General features: G+C 36.1%; 1 protein-coding gene across 1 annotated transcript in view; it reads right to left on the reverse strand.

Annotated features, from left to right (window-relative positions):
• Window positions 1–17,052, reverse strand: part of LOC150079084 (uncharacterized) — a 160,064-nt gene that overhangs the window by 14,633 nt on the left and 128,379 nt on the right. The window contains exon 5 of the mRNA XM_090382944.1: window positions 1,014–1,213. Coding sequence (XP_090239070.1) covers window positions 1,014–1,213 — 200 coding nt within the window. The remainder of the gene's footprint in view (window positions 1–1,013; window positions 1,214–17,052) is intronic.

The raw sequence follows: 17,052 nt of genomic DNA on the forward strand, positions 1-17,052 counted from the left end.
TTTCCCAATCCACTGTATGAAGGATACTGTCAACAAACCAAATGAGTTCATATCATCTGCAATGCGTCTAATCATTGGAGCCTGCGGATTATCCACTCTGGAGAACTTTTGCTACTTGGTTTCTTCAACAGAAACGGTTCGAAAATGCTGACTTCCAGCGGGATCGCTGTTCACACAACCTCCCGTTCAACGTCCTCTACCGCATGACAAAGGCATTTCGGACCCTGCAATGCTATGTGATTCCGATTCGTCTTTGTGCCCCCTACACTTCCTGCAAGTTTGTCGCACTGGTAGTGAATCACCCTGTATATATATATATGTATATAAGCACCATTTTGTATAAATGCTATATGTATAAGCACTATTTTCCATTTTTTTTATTGCTGCCTAAACACAACTTTTTTAAAATGCCATTGTTACTGAATCTCTTTTGATGTATCTTTCACTAGGTACACCACTATATGTCAAACAAATCGTTTTATTGGCATGGCTATAAGCTGCTGAACTTGGTGCATAAGAAATGACATAATTGCTTCTTGATATGCCTTTGTTAAAAACTTGTTTGTTACACCATAAAGCTTGTAACTACCATGCTCATTATAAGTGAGAAATTTTTCTCTTAAAATACATTAGATCCAACTGTTTTTTAAAATTTTCTTGCAATAGCTGTGATCTCATTATAACTGTGCTCATTATAAATCAGTTTTACTGTATTTGATTATTTAAAATTAACTTAAAGTCAATCTTTTTATAACAACAATCATAATAAAGATGGCAGTAATACCTCTTATTTGGAAATGAAATATATGAAGTGTGTGTGTGCAGAGGCAATAAACTGCTATGGACAACACAAAGAGAAATGAGATAGTTAGAGATATATTTCCTTAATTTTAACAGTTACAAGGAAATAAGGTGGAAATTTATCAGATATTTCAAATGTTTTATCCAAAATGAAACAGACTTTTTCTTTAGCATTACAAAAAGAATAAACAATGACAATTATATATGTATACCTTGGTGCTGTTCTTGAGCCTTGATTTGGATATAGGCTATGAGAATACTGATGAGTTCCAAGATCATAAAGAGACTGGAAGGTTTTATTGCACTGGTGACAACGATAAGTCATTTCATTTTCATGAATCTTTGTGTGTTCAAGGAAGAGGTCGAGTTCTTGAAACATCTGTCCACAAGTATTTAATATACATTTGTATACCTAAAAGAATTTTAGTAAAATAAATAACTAACTTTTGAACTTGAGGCTAACTTTGGATTAAATTTTTTAAAGGAAAATTTATTATAATAGTTACAAATTTTATGACACACACACACACACACACACACACACACACACACACACACACACACACACACACACACACACACACACACACACACAACATTAATCTCTCAAAAAAGAACACGAAACAGTAATGTGTACATTACTGTTTCTTTATAACTTTCAATTACAATTATAACACACACACGCACTCCAACCTCCCCACCCACCATTAATCTCTCAAAAAAGAAGTGAAGTAGGAACATGAAACAGTAATGTGTGCATATATACACATTATTGTTGCAAAAAATTACTGTTGCCATTATATATATAAAATACCAACAGAAATATTAAAGATAATAATGTGAAATGAACAAATATCGATGTTGTTAGACCAGAATTAAATAAGAAATCACTAAAGGAAATCTTTAGCCTCTCCATACAACTTTCAGAAAAGGTGGTGGAAATGGATCCTAATTTGGAAAAAAAAACATGAAGCTTACACAAGACCTAGAACAATTACTCTTGCCTTACATGGAAATCCAAAAAGAGCTCAATAAAAAAAAAATGAAGAAACAAACTTCAATTACGAGTTATTTTTTGCCCAGCAACCCATATTCTTGATAGGTTTTTGAAAGATTTGTTTGAAATTTCTATTAAATGTTACATTTAATATTAAATTGTTTCTTATTTTCATTTTGATACTTTATGCTTATATTTCACTATGTTTGTTTGTTATTTGGTTTTTAGGAGCATTAGCAACTAAGGCCATATTGCTCCGTGTGCTACGCACTGCTGCTCCTGCCCACATGGCTACAGAGGTGCCTTCACTATGTACTGTCTATGTTTGTCTGTGTGCATAGTCATATTATGTAGATACATATAATACATACAAAGACAAAATTTTTGACTAGTTTTTCATATATATTTCATATTTTGGAACCCTTTTATTACTATAGGCACCACAACTCAGTATTTGCATTTTCGGTATTCGTGCCGTTTCCCAGGAATGTAACCCCTGCTATTCGCAGGGGTTTACTGTATATCATTAAAAATACATCTCTTAGATTCCTGTAGAGCAAATTCAGATTTCTCCTCCAAAAATTTGGGAACTATTCTGGACGCACATGGTGAGAATCTTCACTGGGTTATTTTAGCTAGAGAGAAAACAATGCAGATTACAGAAAGAGATCAGTGTAAATGGATACTTGTGATGCTCGCAAATTATTGCTGGACTTTGAAATGAGATGCCACTAACAGTCACACAACAGAAAGGCACAACATGAATATTTTGTTCTCACTGCTGATATCAAACTTCTGTAGGTAAATACTACAAAGAACTGCATGGCACATTTGCACTGTAATCTATATTCCAATTTGTTACATGTATGGTGTGTTGTATATCTGTATAATAAGATGTGTAGTAATTTGTTTTTGAGATTAATAGTAATTTACTCCTTTGTTACTTATTACTATTATTTATTACTTATCTATTATTTATTAGTATTATTTAACTCCTTTGTTACTGTATTATTACTTAGTGAAACATAGTAGTCTGGTCCACATTTTCATGGGCCCAGAATGCACTGATAGCACCGTGCAACAATTTTTTAATTATTTTTTTTCCTGCCACAAGCATAAAAGTAAGCGATCCTTTAAAGTTCTTGGTTCTGAATTCAAAACTGTAATCCTCTTTTTGTACACGGTAAAAAGAGTTTTGCTGTGTACAAAATTAGTCAAAATTTTGACTAATTTTGTACACAGTTTAAAATTAAACTGTGTACAAAATTAGTCTAAAAGTTTAAAATTAGTAAAAACATATTACTTTTACTCTGATGCTGTGTACAAAAAGAGGATTACAGTTTTGAATTCAGAACCAAGAACTTTAAGGGATCACTTTTATGCTTGTGGCAGGGAAAAAAAAAATTAAAAAATTGTTGCACAGTGATATCAGTGCAATCTGGGCCCATGAAAATGGTTTGACTCATTATGCAGTCAAAACAATTCTGTAAAATCATGTTGTTGTTCTTGGTAAGAGGATTGGCCAGAACTGTTCCAAAATATCTTGTGGTGTGATGAAGGATTTTTCACATTGACAGTTTCATTAGTCATCACGATCATCATTACTGAGCAAGAGAAAATCCAATCAGATGTGTAGAAAAAGGGCACAATGCTGTGCACTTTTTCTGCACACCTGTCAAGATAACCACAAAGACTGCTGAATGATTTCTCTTACAAAGCACAAACAATGGCATTTTGGCATTTTCCTTCATCTACTGTTATTCTTTCTTTATATAGGTGAAATTTATTTTACTAAGATAAAATTTTTAAGTCATATTTCTTATCTGGTTGGTGTTGAGAAGAATAATTGGTGTTGAATGATATCTCCAAATGCAGAGGAATCAAATACAGCCAATGATTGCTCAGTGGAACAATGAAATTTTGATTTCATGCACAACAGTACACCAGCTCATTTTTCAAGATGGTTCTGATGTGTTGTCCAGGAATGGACAACTCTCATTACTTATTACTCTCAGCTGTCCAACTCAATGCCAGAGCTCACTCTTGTGCACCAGGCAACACAGCGACAACCTTCATGGCAGAATGCGCTGGTCATGGCAAAATTCGCTAGTTATTGTTGGTGACTCTATTGTCAGGGAGACTGGAAAGATATTGTGCAAAAAGGATAGGTGGAACAGGACCAGGGTATGTCTACCAGGGACAAAGGTTGATAACGTTGTGGAGCAGATATCATCTTTTAAGGGCACAAAAGGTGATTTGTTGTACATGTTGGTACTAATGACATTAAGAGTAGGAGATCTGTGGACTTACTTAACAAGTACAGGTTAATGTTGAAAAAAAAGTTGTGAGTTAGGGTTAAATTTGAAAGTGTCTGCAATTCTGCCCAGACCCGATAGAAGGAAGTACATGATGAGAGCCTTGTCAATCAATTTGGCACTGGAGAGATCGTGTAAAGCTCATGGGGTAGAATTATTCTCAGTGTAGTCTGTGCTTGTTGACAGGAGTGACTGCTTCTATAGGGATGGGATACACTTAAACAGAAAGGGTGCAAGAATATTTTCCGATGCTGTCGAGGCAGTGTTAGGTGGGTCAGAAAACTGCTAGCTTGGGGAATTCACAGACTAATAGATTAACAGTAGCCACAGGCAAAGGTGAAAGTGATTCTTGCACTGCTTCTATTGGAATGAGCAGTAGCCTGGATATTTTAGAGGCACTGGGTATTTCAAAGGCTGCTAGACTCATCATGTAACAAGTAAATATACGAGTTGTGTTGGAGTAACTAAGATAAGAACAGGCGCATGTATACTTGCATGTACACCAATGCTAAGAGTATATTATATAAATTTGATGAATTTGAGGTGCTGGTGAAGACATCAAAGGCTGATGTTGGGATATCAGAGACATTTTTTCAAACTTTATATTTATGTTTACATTTATATTTATGAATATGTATAAATACCTTTAGTAGTTCATGCATAAATTTAATGACAACATAAGTTGCCCCACTAGAATGGAAGGTTGTAACTACTGGTGGGGGAAGGGTAAAAGAGAAGTACCAATTTTTATGATGGCATACAGATTCGATCTTAAAATATGTACAACCCTAGGCTCACAGCCAGCCCTGATATCCAGATCATTCTATGCAGTCTATACTGTGGTGCTATAGTACTGTTATAAAAAGTGGAAAGGCAATAATTTTGGGACTGTAAAACCATATAGTTAGGCACACCACACTCAAATTAAATGTGGCATGTAACATCATATCGGTGTATTGGGCTAATGAGAACCAATATATATTTCTCTTCAGAAGCATGTTCAACCTACTAAGGATTACTATGTGGGCAATATGGCCTAAGTCACAAATGTACCTAAATCCAACAACAATATTGGAAATGCTTACCTTACACTTTCATCTATACTGATACATGGCAAAATTAACTTAAAAAATTTTAATGAATAATGCTGTTCCTGCAAATAAAAAATGCATTTTCTAGACAATGATGTATACCTTCAATAGGATAGTACACTGTCACTCTTTCGTATCAATGTTTATATCTATCTGGATATCCTTTACCTAGCAGTATAGTGGGTTTGCCACCCTTCACTTATTTAGAGCGATGTGGTTTCAAGTCCTGTTGGAAACTGAGAATTCTTAAAAGATCTCTTTAATCGAGATTATAGATCGCTGATCTCAAGAAGAGGGAATAGCCCTTGTGGGTAGCACAGTTGGTAGGATTGCCCCCTCCCATACACCAGGTGGAACAGACTTGAGTTCAAGTCCCATTGATCATGGGAAGTATTTTTATGGGCATTTTTCACTTAGTTGGTCTCAGGCAAGGGTAGCATGATTTTTCCCTTCCGGAAACTCATGTTTTTCATCTAGCAAAGAAAACTGACCTCAGAACATAGGCAATTTACAGACAATATACACAGGGCAATATGGCCTTAGTTGCTGATGCTCCTAAATCCTACAACAACAAGAGGGAGTAGAGTTTCTTAAGCCTCCCTCTGCCAAGAATTATTCCAGGTTTTTCTGCTTGAATAATAAGCAAATTAGCTCCAACATGCACTTGTACAGACATAATATACAATAAAGGCCATATGGACTGGAATACAGGAACTCCTCGACTTACGTAATACTCAACTTATGGAAATTCAACTTTACGTAAGTCTTTGCCGGCCAGTGCAAACTTAAAAAAATCGTGGAAACGCATTGTGCATCCTGTAGGAATAAATGGAGGTATCATGAAAATATTGTAATGTGAACCCAATAATGCATTATTTTTATTTTTTGTAATTCGTTCCAAGTCCTTGGAAGTTGAAAAATTTGCTGTATTACTAAGCTATTTATCTCTCTAAAATGTCATATTTATAATGGAAATTGCACTACCCTTTCATCGTTATCATATGTTCCTGTTTATAAGAATCAATTTTGAATGCTTTTGTGATATTTATCTAAAGGATGTTTCTGGAGGTCACATCCAAAAAACAATATGCACTTTCTGGTTTATTTTTGCATCTAATTATAAACAGGTAGTAAACTCGATCTTATTGTATTTGCAATAATACTGATAACTGCAATTGTGTGGGATTTTACGGTATAATGGTGACGTGTTCCCCTTCACTGAAATCTTCAATCATATAAAAAACAAATTTTCAGAAACTTCTCTTCATTCCTATTTTTGTTATACAATGATGAAGGGAAAGCGGCCAATGGAAAGTGCAAGTGGTGGCAGTGCCAGGAAACGAAACAAAATTGATTTAGAAATGAAGATGAAAATGATTAAGAAGTACGAAGCAAGAAAAAGTTTGTCATCTATTCCAAGGGAATTAGGTCTCACTGCTTCAACAGCGAATACTATTTTAAAGGACAGTGCACGTATGAAAGAACATGTCAAAGGATCAACGCACTTAAGATCAACAGTGATCACAAAACAGTGTTCAGGTGCTATACCGAAGACGGAACAGCTGTTAATAATATGGATGGAAAATCAGATTCAGAAGCGAGTGCCCCTGATTCTAATGACCATTCAAGCAAAAGCAACAAGTATTTATAAAGATATTAAGGATAAGTATGGCGAACCTCGACCCAAGCAACAGGTGGTTTAATAGGTTCAAGCATCGTGCTGGTTTACACAACGTTAAAGTATGCCGTGAAGTCGCCAGTGCTGATTCTGCAGCTGCAGATAAATTTTGTGATGTGTTGGAAAAAATTATTGATGAAGGGGGCTATTCAACACAGCAAATTTTTAATGTGACTGCTCTGTATTGTAAAAAAATTCCAGATCGAACATACATTGCCAAAGAGAAAAAGACAATGCCAGGTTTCAAGGCTTCAAAAGATAGGGCCACACTCTTGCTTGGGGCTAATGCAGCAGGAGATTCCAGATTAAAACCACTGCTTGTGTACCATTCTGGAAATCCTCATGTATTTAAGGGTATCAATAAAGCTACCCTGTCCATGCATTTCCGATCAAACCAGAGAGTGTTGATAACAATATCTCTCTTTGAGAATTGATTTAAATGTTGCTTCATTCCCGAGGTTGAAAAATATTTTAAAGACAACAACGTTCCTTTCAATATTTTGCTTCTATTAGATAGTGCTCCTGGACATCCTACGCATCTAGATGATTTTAATTTGAACGTGAGTCACATTTCCACTGCCAAACACAACTTCACTCATCCAACCTATGGATCAGGGTGTTATTTCGAATTTAAAAGCACACTATTTCACAACATTTGCTCAGGCATTGTCTGCAGTAGATGATGAAAAAAATTTTACGTTAAGAGACTTTTGGAAATCTTACAATATTTACCACACCATCTTAAACATTAATAAGGCCTGGGCGGAAATTACTAAATGTTGTTTAAATTGCGCATGGAAGACAATATGCCTACGGCATGAAAAAGGCTTTGAAGGATTTGAAAAGGACAAATCATTTGAAGAGGTTACAGATAAGATTGTAAAGGATGCAGAGCTACTTCAGTTGGAGATCGATGCCAAAGACGTGGAGGAGTAAATAGAGGAAGAAGAGAAGGAATTATCTAACGAAGAACTTATTGATTTGCAGGTAGCGACAGTGAAAGAAGAAAATGCTGATGAAGTGCAAGATGAACTAAATGAGGAGCCAAGACATTTTGTGAAATTGCATCGGCAATGGCGAGGTTTGAGAAGATGGATTCTGACAGCAAGCAATTCTTAAAAGTTAAGAGGGGTGAATGATATGCTTGATTGGTACAAAGAAATCTACGATGAAAAGAAAAAGTCACTGTCCAGTCATCCATTAATATGTTCTTTCATAAGGTTGAGCAGCTGACCCCTTCTAAATCTCCACAGCCCTCAATCTCTGCAGTGGCATACTTATCAGCTGAAGATGTTGACTCTGGCAACGATGCTCGAGAGGTAAAACTTACTGATGTTATGCCTGTCTCCTCTCTTTTTTTCCGACTTACCGTGGAACGAACCCTTACATAACCGAAGTAGATTATACATCATAACTTCTAAAACAACTAATCTATCTATCTGGATAGCGAATTACCTGAATGATGGATATGTTAGTTAGTTAATTCATGAATATTCTGGGAATTTTAATGCGCAGGGATATTCTAAAATAAAATATCATTAAAACCCAGAATACTGCAGGATTTCGGAATAATGCAGCCAAGAAAATTACAGTTATCAAGGGTAAAGGCTTTCTTTTCCATTTAAAATTGGAAATGTTTCATACCTTTAAAAATATATTGTACAAGCTGACAACCAAAACAGATGGCCAAAGATTAATGAAATTGGATCAAAAAAAGAAGGCTGCTTAAGATATCTACAGATCAAAAGATCCACTGTAGTTCCTAACTACTATTCAACATGGAATATATAAATCTGAAATTTATATTTTTGAAAATTTTAAATATAAATAGTTCGAAATCAATTTATCTAGGGGATGAAACAGCCTAAGGAAGACTATGAAATGGGTTTAACAAAGAGGGCCAAGAAAAATAATATACTTTTAAAAGGGAGAAGACTGATTTCAGATAGAAACTGTTCAGCATTAAGCAAATTTGTGAAAAAGCTCTAGAAGGAAAATTATCAGGTCTAAAACTACAAAAAAAAATGATATCTATCAGGTTGTACTGAAACAAGCATCTAGTTAGTCACTAAACCAATAACTATAATAATAGGTAATCCAAAGATGAAACAGCCTAAGGAAGATTATGAAATAGATTTAAGATAGATGATATTCTAATGTACAATCTCTCTTCCCCCATACACAAAAGGGGTTCCAAGGGTGAGCGAGCTAAGTAGATACCCTGCACCACAGTCAATCACCAGCAGTGTGATTCTAATCACCGGGGATATTGTAAGGATTGCCTCAATAGCAATGATATTATTAGAGGATCATAATACTGTTTATTAAGGGAAGATTTTACTGACCAATCCTGTAAGCTATTATGAGATAGTCATAAATGATATTATTATTATTAGCTATATGGTGCAAGGAAGCTTGAGGCTTATGCTGCACCAGCCAAAAAAAATTCCTGAATTACCTTGAGAGAGAGAGAGTCAAAAGTATAAGGGAATCACCAAGAAGAGAAGAATGATGATATCCAGCTCAGGACCTTGGGTGTGCCAAGCCATACTCACCAGATGTGAGCCCCCCTGGGGTAAACTTCTATGAGGAAGAAATAACCATTGTCCCACACTGAAAGTCTTATGCATAATTATTATTATTATTATTAGCTATATGGCGCAAGGAAGCCTGAGGCTTATGCTGCACCAGCCAAAAAAAATTTCTGAATTACCCGGAGAGAGAAAGAGAGAGAGAGAGGGGGGGGGGGAGGAAATCACCAAGAAAGATGATATCCAGAGACCCTGGGTGTGCCAAGCCCATACTCACCAGATGTGAGCCCCTGGGGTTAAGCTGCAGAAGTGTGGCATTTGGGGCCAATATTATATATAAAAGCATGATTAAGTAATAGAAGGCACAGTGGTTAACAGGTAATGCTCCAAGTAGTGCAGTAATATGAGTGGAGCTGCTCACAGTTCTGTGCTAGAGACCTTATTGCTTGTAATTTTCATTAACATATAGATGTGTTATGACAAAGTTCTTTCAGGATCACACATGCACTCAAAAACCCATTCATAACTTTAAAAATTGGCAAGTAATTCAAAACTTTTCACTCCTTGATACTGCCCCCACTCTCAATCTATCATGAAACAAGACTAAAAAAATCCACTTTTTGTATTAAAAACATATATTTAATTAAAAAAAATAAATAAATTCATCCTAATTGTCAATGAGCGAGATGTAAATCAAAAATCCCGAATGCCTCAAAAAACGAACACCAGCAAAAACTCTTCAGAACAACTGGAGGCACTGCCATAATTTTTTTTTTTAATGAAAATCCCAAATATGAAAGATATTAGAACGTATAGTACTTAGTGCCATCCATGGGTTGAAAGTTGGGAAGTGGAAAGAAGATACTTGTTGACATTACACTTGAATTTCTATAGACTAATTTTCTTGAAGTACATGTGAAGGGAGGCTGTTCTATAAAACAGAAGATGAAGGAATAAATGAGGGAGAAAAAAGCTGGTTCTGTGAATTTGAAATTGGACAGTAAATGGATGCTGACAGGATGAAATGCTACAACTGGGTGCAAGAGATGCTGCTAACCATGAATAAGCTCAATTTGACTGCTATTTCTCTTCTTTGTGTGACAATTAACAGAGATCTCCACAATTCTCAATGGGGAAATCAAAGAAAACACCTCTGCCGAAAGATATTGAGAGCCTCAGCTGCATGGATACAAATCTCCCATGTATACAAAAAGCATTAAGTTGCTGAAATTATAAAATCTTGAAGATCCCGCACATCTCACTCTGAACTAAAAAAATTTAAGGAATTCAAGAAAATGGATGTGACATAACTAGAAAATTATTGTGGGATTGGTTCCACAAATACCGTTATAGAGAACTTCTACTAAATACAGGATCATAGAGAATGGCCCATATGTGTCCATTTTGTGCAGATTATGACAGCGAATAAAGGGAACAAGAGGATATATCTGTTTATATTTTTTATAATTCAATTTAAAATTAGATAATTCTATTTAAATTACAATATAATTTCAACTTATCTATGTTTGTTTTTCTCATTTTGGCATACCATATGGATATAATAATGCCATTTGGTACGTTGCTAGCCAATAAAGTAAAAGCGAAATCATTTCATTAAGCAAATAGGACTTGCTAGACCTAAGAAATTAAAATATTGAATCTCTTTATCCAATATTTTTAGTATTCATCATCATCATCCATTTTCAATCCACTGCAGGATGAAGGCATCTCTAGCAACTTTCCAGTTCCTTCTGTTTTAAGCACTAGCCATCCAAAACTCATGAATTTCATCTATCCATCTCCGCCTTTGTCTTCCAGGTTTTCTTCTAGCTCCTCTTTGGTACCATTCTGTTATTTTCTTAGTCCATCTGTCATCATGTCTTCGAGCTATGTGTCCTGCCCAAGACCATTTTAGTTCTTTAGTTTTGATAAGAATGTCCTTTACTTGAGTTTCCTGCCTAATCCATGTGTTTCTCTTCTTATCTAACAGTCTGATTCCCAATATAATTCATTCCATTCTTCGTAGTGTAGTTCTCAGCTTCTCTTCCATTCTTTTGGTGAGTGCCCAAGTTTCACTTCCATAAGTCATGGTGGGGAGTATACATTGGTTCATTATTTTACGTTTCAGACAAACTGGGATATTGCTCTTCAGTATGTGACTATATTTCCTGAATGCTATCCATCCAAAATGTATTCTTCCCTTGACTTCCAGCTAATAACTTGTCCCAGATAAGTATATGACTCCACTTTTTCAATTACTGCTGCTTCAATAATTATTTCCCTTTCTGTGGCATACTTGTTCATCATTACTTTTGTGTTAGCCATATTCATCTTTAGTCCAAAATCCTTACTAACTGTGCATAACTGATTAAGATTTTCCTCTAATTCTATGGGATCGTGGCTTATGACCACAATGTCATCTGCAAATGGTAAATGGTTTAGGTTTTCTGCGACCAGTCTAATCTTCTGAAAGCTTCCTCAAGGGCAGCAGTAAACAGCTTCAGAGATATTGTGTCTCCTTGCCGAACTCCTTTCTCGATTTTAAATTTGCTACTGTCTTTGTCTAGTCTAATAAAGGAGGTAGCATTCTCATATATTTTCTTCAAAATAATAATATGTGGGGTATCTATGCCTTGTCTTTCCAGGGCCCGAAACATTGCCTTATGCTGTATGGAGCCAAATGCCTTTTTGTAATCCACAAATTCCAGGCATAATGGTGTTTTATATTCATTTGCTTTCTCCATTAGTTGTGATATTACGTGAAGGTGATCCACAGTTGAGAATCCTGTCCTGAAGCCAGCTTGCTCTTTCGGTTGATTCTCATCAAGTATTCTTTCTAATCTGTTAGTAATGACCCTTGTGAACAACTTGTAGATGTGGGATAACAAGCTAATTGGTCTATAATTTCCAATTTCTGATTTATCTCCTTTCTTATGCAGCAAAACTATGATTGCATTATTCCGCTGCTTAGGCATCACACCTTTTCTAATGCACTTTGTGAAGAGCCTTGCCAGTTTTTGTGTTATGTCTCTTCCTCCCAATTTTAACAACTCTACAGTAACTTCATCTTCTCCGGGGATTTCTGATTCTTCATTTTCTTCAATGCATGATCTACCTCATCAGGAAGAATATCGGGTATGTCGTATTTGTTGCTAATTTGCAATCCATCTTCCCCACTGCTGGCATCATTCCTTCGCTCCTTGTAATAATTCTCTATAGTAGTCTTCTGCTATTTGAATTATGCCTTCTCTGCTGTTTATAAGTACACCATTGCTATTCTTCAGTTTCAGTATCATTTGTCTTTCTGTATTACTGCTCATGGCTGCTGATTTAAGTCCTTTGTTTTCCCTTAATGCTTGTTCTACTTTTCTTGTGTTAAATCTTCTTATGTCCTCTATGAGTCCCTTTCTAATGGCTTTGTATAACTCAGTATACTCAATTTTTTCCTTGTCAGTGTTTATCTTGCTCTTCATTTTTCGCCTTCGGTTCATCATAACAAGTGTTTCTTGAATAATTTTTTCTTCTTTGGATTTCTTTTTCCCTATAGGTTTCTTGGGCTTTATCACTTTCAGACAGTTGTAATATTCCTCATCGATATATTTGTTTGGTCCTGAGCAATCTGCAGAAGCTCAAACTTGTTCTTAAGTTCCTGTATATACTGCTTTTTCTCCTCTTCTGTTATCTCAAAGACCTTTGTATTATTTACTCGAGTCAGTTTTTTTCTTTTCCTACATCTATATCAAGTGTACATCTTACCATTCTGTGATCACTTCCAACATTTACCTTATTCAGGATGGTAACATCAATCACAATATATCTTCTGTTAGTGAGGGTGAAGTCGATTTCATTAACATTGACAAATGTAAAGTACTACACATGGGAAACAGCAACCCCAGAGCAACGTATCAACTCTGTGGTACTACACTGACAGTGGTAGAGAATGAAAGGGACTTGGGGGTGGTTGTGCAGGCAGATATGAAGTTCTCTGAGCAGTGCAGACGGGCTGCAAGAGTAGCTCATGGAGTATTGTCAATGATATACAGGAATTTTTCCAGCAGGGATAAGGAGGTGATTATTCCATTGTATAAGGCAATGGTCAGGCCACACCTAGAGTACTGTATACAGGTCTGGAGGCCTCATTTCAAGAAGGATGTAGAGCTGCTGGAACGAGTACAGAGAAGGGCAACAAGATTAGTGAATAGAACAAAGAGGTACTCTTACGAAGAAAGGCTTAAGTTTTGCAAATTACAGTGTCTGGAGACTAGGCACCAGCGAGGTGATCTGATAGAGGTGTATAAAGCCTTGAATGGTTTAAGCATGCTCAATGCTGATGGGATTCTTCCTCTAGCTCAGAAAAATCACCTGAGAGGGCATAAATTCAAATTGAGGAAAGACAGATGTAGGATAGACGTGCGGAAATTTGCCTTTAGCCAGCGGGTGGTTGGTTGGTGGAACAGACTTCCATCCCTTGTGGTGGAGGTTGATAGCCTAAATAAGTTTAAGGCTCAGCTGGACAGGTATTTTGAACGAACAGAGGGGTGAAATGGAAGTGGGTTTTTTTTTTTTTTTTGGCTGATGCTGCATAAGCTTGCTTTCTTGCATCAAATGCCTCTACTAATGCTAATGCTAATGCTAATTAGTTGTTAATCCATTTAGACTCTTCCATGTCCACTTTCTGTTCACCTTTTCTTGAAAAAAGTGTTCATTACTGACAATCCTTGAGATTCTGCAAATTCCACAAGTCTTTCACCTCTTTCATTTCTTTCACCAATTCCAAAATTTCCTATAGTTCCCCTTTCTGCACTGTTGTCTTTTTCCAACCTTAGCATTGAAGTCCTCCATAATAATAGTGTAGTGTTTTTTCTGCTCATCTAGAAGACTCTCAATTTGTTGTTGTTGGTGCATAAATCATTATAACCTTTAGCTTGTACCTCTTGGAAATCTTGAGTATTAGTCTTAACACCCTTGCGATGTACTTTTTAATTCCAAAATGTTGTTTTTTAAATCTTTATGGACCAGAAACCCAACTCCACCTTTACCCCTTTCACTGTTTCCATTGGTGTACAGCAGATTTACACTTGATAAACTTATAAGTGTTTCAATTATTCTTCTTGTTTCGGCCAAACCGATGATGTTCCAATTCACATTTTCTAATTCCTTTTCCAGCTCTAATATCCTGTCTTCACTGATAGGTGATCTCACATTGTAACAGGCCAAGTTCAGTTTCAGTGCATGGCAGCCTGGTCGTACCCAGAGATTCTTAGCACCCTTTGCTTTCACTCTGATCCTCTCGCTGCCGTAAGAGGGGGAGTGAAAGCTGCTGGGGGATTGAGGGCGATTTGTTTTGTCGTGCTGTCATATGCTGGAGGGTTTGGTCTTTTCCTCTTCATGCTGAACAGGCATCTTGAAGAGAAGCACTCTACACGTTCGTTGCCACCTAAGTGACATAACAGGGCTTACCATCGAGAAGGTGTGCATGAGTGGATTTTAGGGAGGCAGGCCAACCGGACTTCTCCTAAATCTTCTGTAATAGAAAGATATTGGATCCATCAGTGTTTTAGACTGAGTGTCTGATAACACACAGGATACCTTTTCCCTCTAAGCCCCTTAATTTTTAGTATTAGTAGTGGCAAATAATACAAAAATTTAAGCAAGCTTATACAGCCTCAGACAAAAATAATTGCACTTCCATATTGAGGCATTATTCAGAGAGAAATCATTCTGAAGCACGAGCAACAAGTAATGGCTCAGTTACATAACCTGAGTCTCTCATGTATACAAATACCATCACTGAGCAATACCATGTTAGTATTAGTAGTGACAAACAATGCAAGAAAGCAAGCTTATATAGCATCAGCCAAAAAAAATAAAAAAAATAAATAAAAACACTTCTCACATCACCCCTCTAAGAGTCTATCCAGTTCTTCCTTGATATAGCTAGAGTTTTATGTTGTAGAAGCTTCTTTCAAAAATAAATACTCACTGGGTGAAGGCAAACTTTGGCACATCTATCCCACAACAATACTTTCTCAATATGAATTTATACCCCTCCATATCTATGGTCTGAGCAAGAGGAAGGATTCCATTGGCACTCAGCTTTCCTCAATTTAAATCCTTAAACACCTCAATCAGACTCCTCACAATTATGATACAGTATTAAAAAAAAAAAAAAAGGCACTATTTAGATTTCTCTACTGAAATCTAGGTATAAGACGTCAAAATTATTCTTTGTATCCAATTCTCTTGGCAAAGGCAAAGATAAACCTCATAGTAGCTAATCAGATTGGTTAGGCATGCTCTAATTTAACATATCTATGCTGTAACTGTCTTATGATTTCATTATCAAGATGATCTGCATTACTTCTTTAACTATTGACTCATTATTTTCCCTGGCACAGAGGTGAAACAACTTAGAGATCTAGTTACCCAGTTCACCCTTTGAACCACTCTTGTGAATAGGAGATAATTTGGGCATATTCAATCTACAGAGACTTCTGAACCTATGGATGCTTTTGTTATTATGGCTAAAGGTTTCACTACCTCTTTTGTGGCTTATTTTAATATAACTGGATAGATTCCATCAGTCTCTGGTGCTTTGCTCACTTTTAACTGCAGTAGTTTCTCTTCCATCATTACAAAATCATTTAACTCACAATCTATATTAGATAGACTTCTGCTACTTTGTCTCTGAAAAATTCATGTAAGAACACAGATGTAATCTATTAGTTTCAGCAATCTGTATAGTATTACCAACAAACAGTAATGCTCTTAATGTCAAGGGACCCTTTTCTTCTAGTGTTAATATACCCAAAGAATTCCTCACTAAGTTTCTTTGTATTCTTACTCAAAGAGATTCATAATATGTCCTAGTTTACCTTATCCACCGAGTAATTTGTTTACAGACTAGTTTATACAGGGTTGGGCAGGGAAATAGGCAATTTTAAAAACTGCCTTGATGGGTATAAGTAAAGGTTCCTTAACTTGAGGTTCTTTAGCATATCATGAATCACTAAATAATATGAGGAGTGTGGAATGTCACTGTTAACTAAATGATAGATAATGACATACTTTATATGACTGCTTAAAGAAGATAGTGTAATTAATGGACATAAAATAGGAACCTGTGCTTTTTTTCAGCATTGTGAAAAAGTTTAGTAGTGCATGTTTATTATTGTCAGTGCATGCAAATTTATTAAAGAAAACTGAATTAGAACCTCATATGCTTTTCTGTTTAATGATTAGTCCTCACCCATTGATACTATTTGTTATTTGTTATTATTTTGGTTTTTAAGAGCATTAGCAACTAAGGCCATATTGCTCCGGGATATGTGGTGGTCATTCCCTCATCTTTCCACATCCTCCGTATTTGGTGGTGACGGGCTTGAACCCCGGTCTAATCAAGAAGCGTGTGCTACGCACTGCTGCTCCTTCCCACCTGGCTACGGAGGCGCCCCCCCCTTTGATGCAACTCCATTCTTATTTTACTTAATTTAAATTACTAATCTTATGTAAGATGCCGTATTAATTTTCCTTAAGATGGTGAATGTAAGATGCTGTATTAACTTTCAACAGTGATATCATCATTCGACTCTTCTGTTTAGCATGGGTTGAGTCCCTATTTGGATATCGACCTCCACTG

Source organism: Mastigoproctus giganteus, chromosome 10, assembly GCF_048544385.1.
Source record: "Mastigoproctus giganteus isolate SK-2022 chromosome 10, ASM4854438v1, whole genome shotgun sequence".
Taxonomy (NCBI): Eukaryota; Metazoa; Arthropoda; class Arachnida; order Uropygi; family Thelyphonidae; genus Mastigoproctus; species Mastigoproctus giganteus.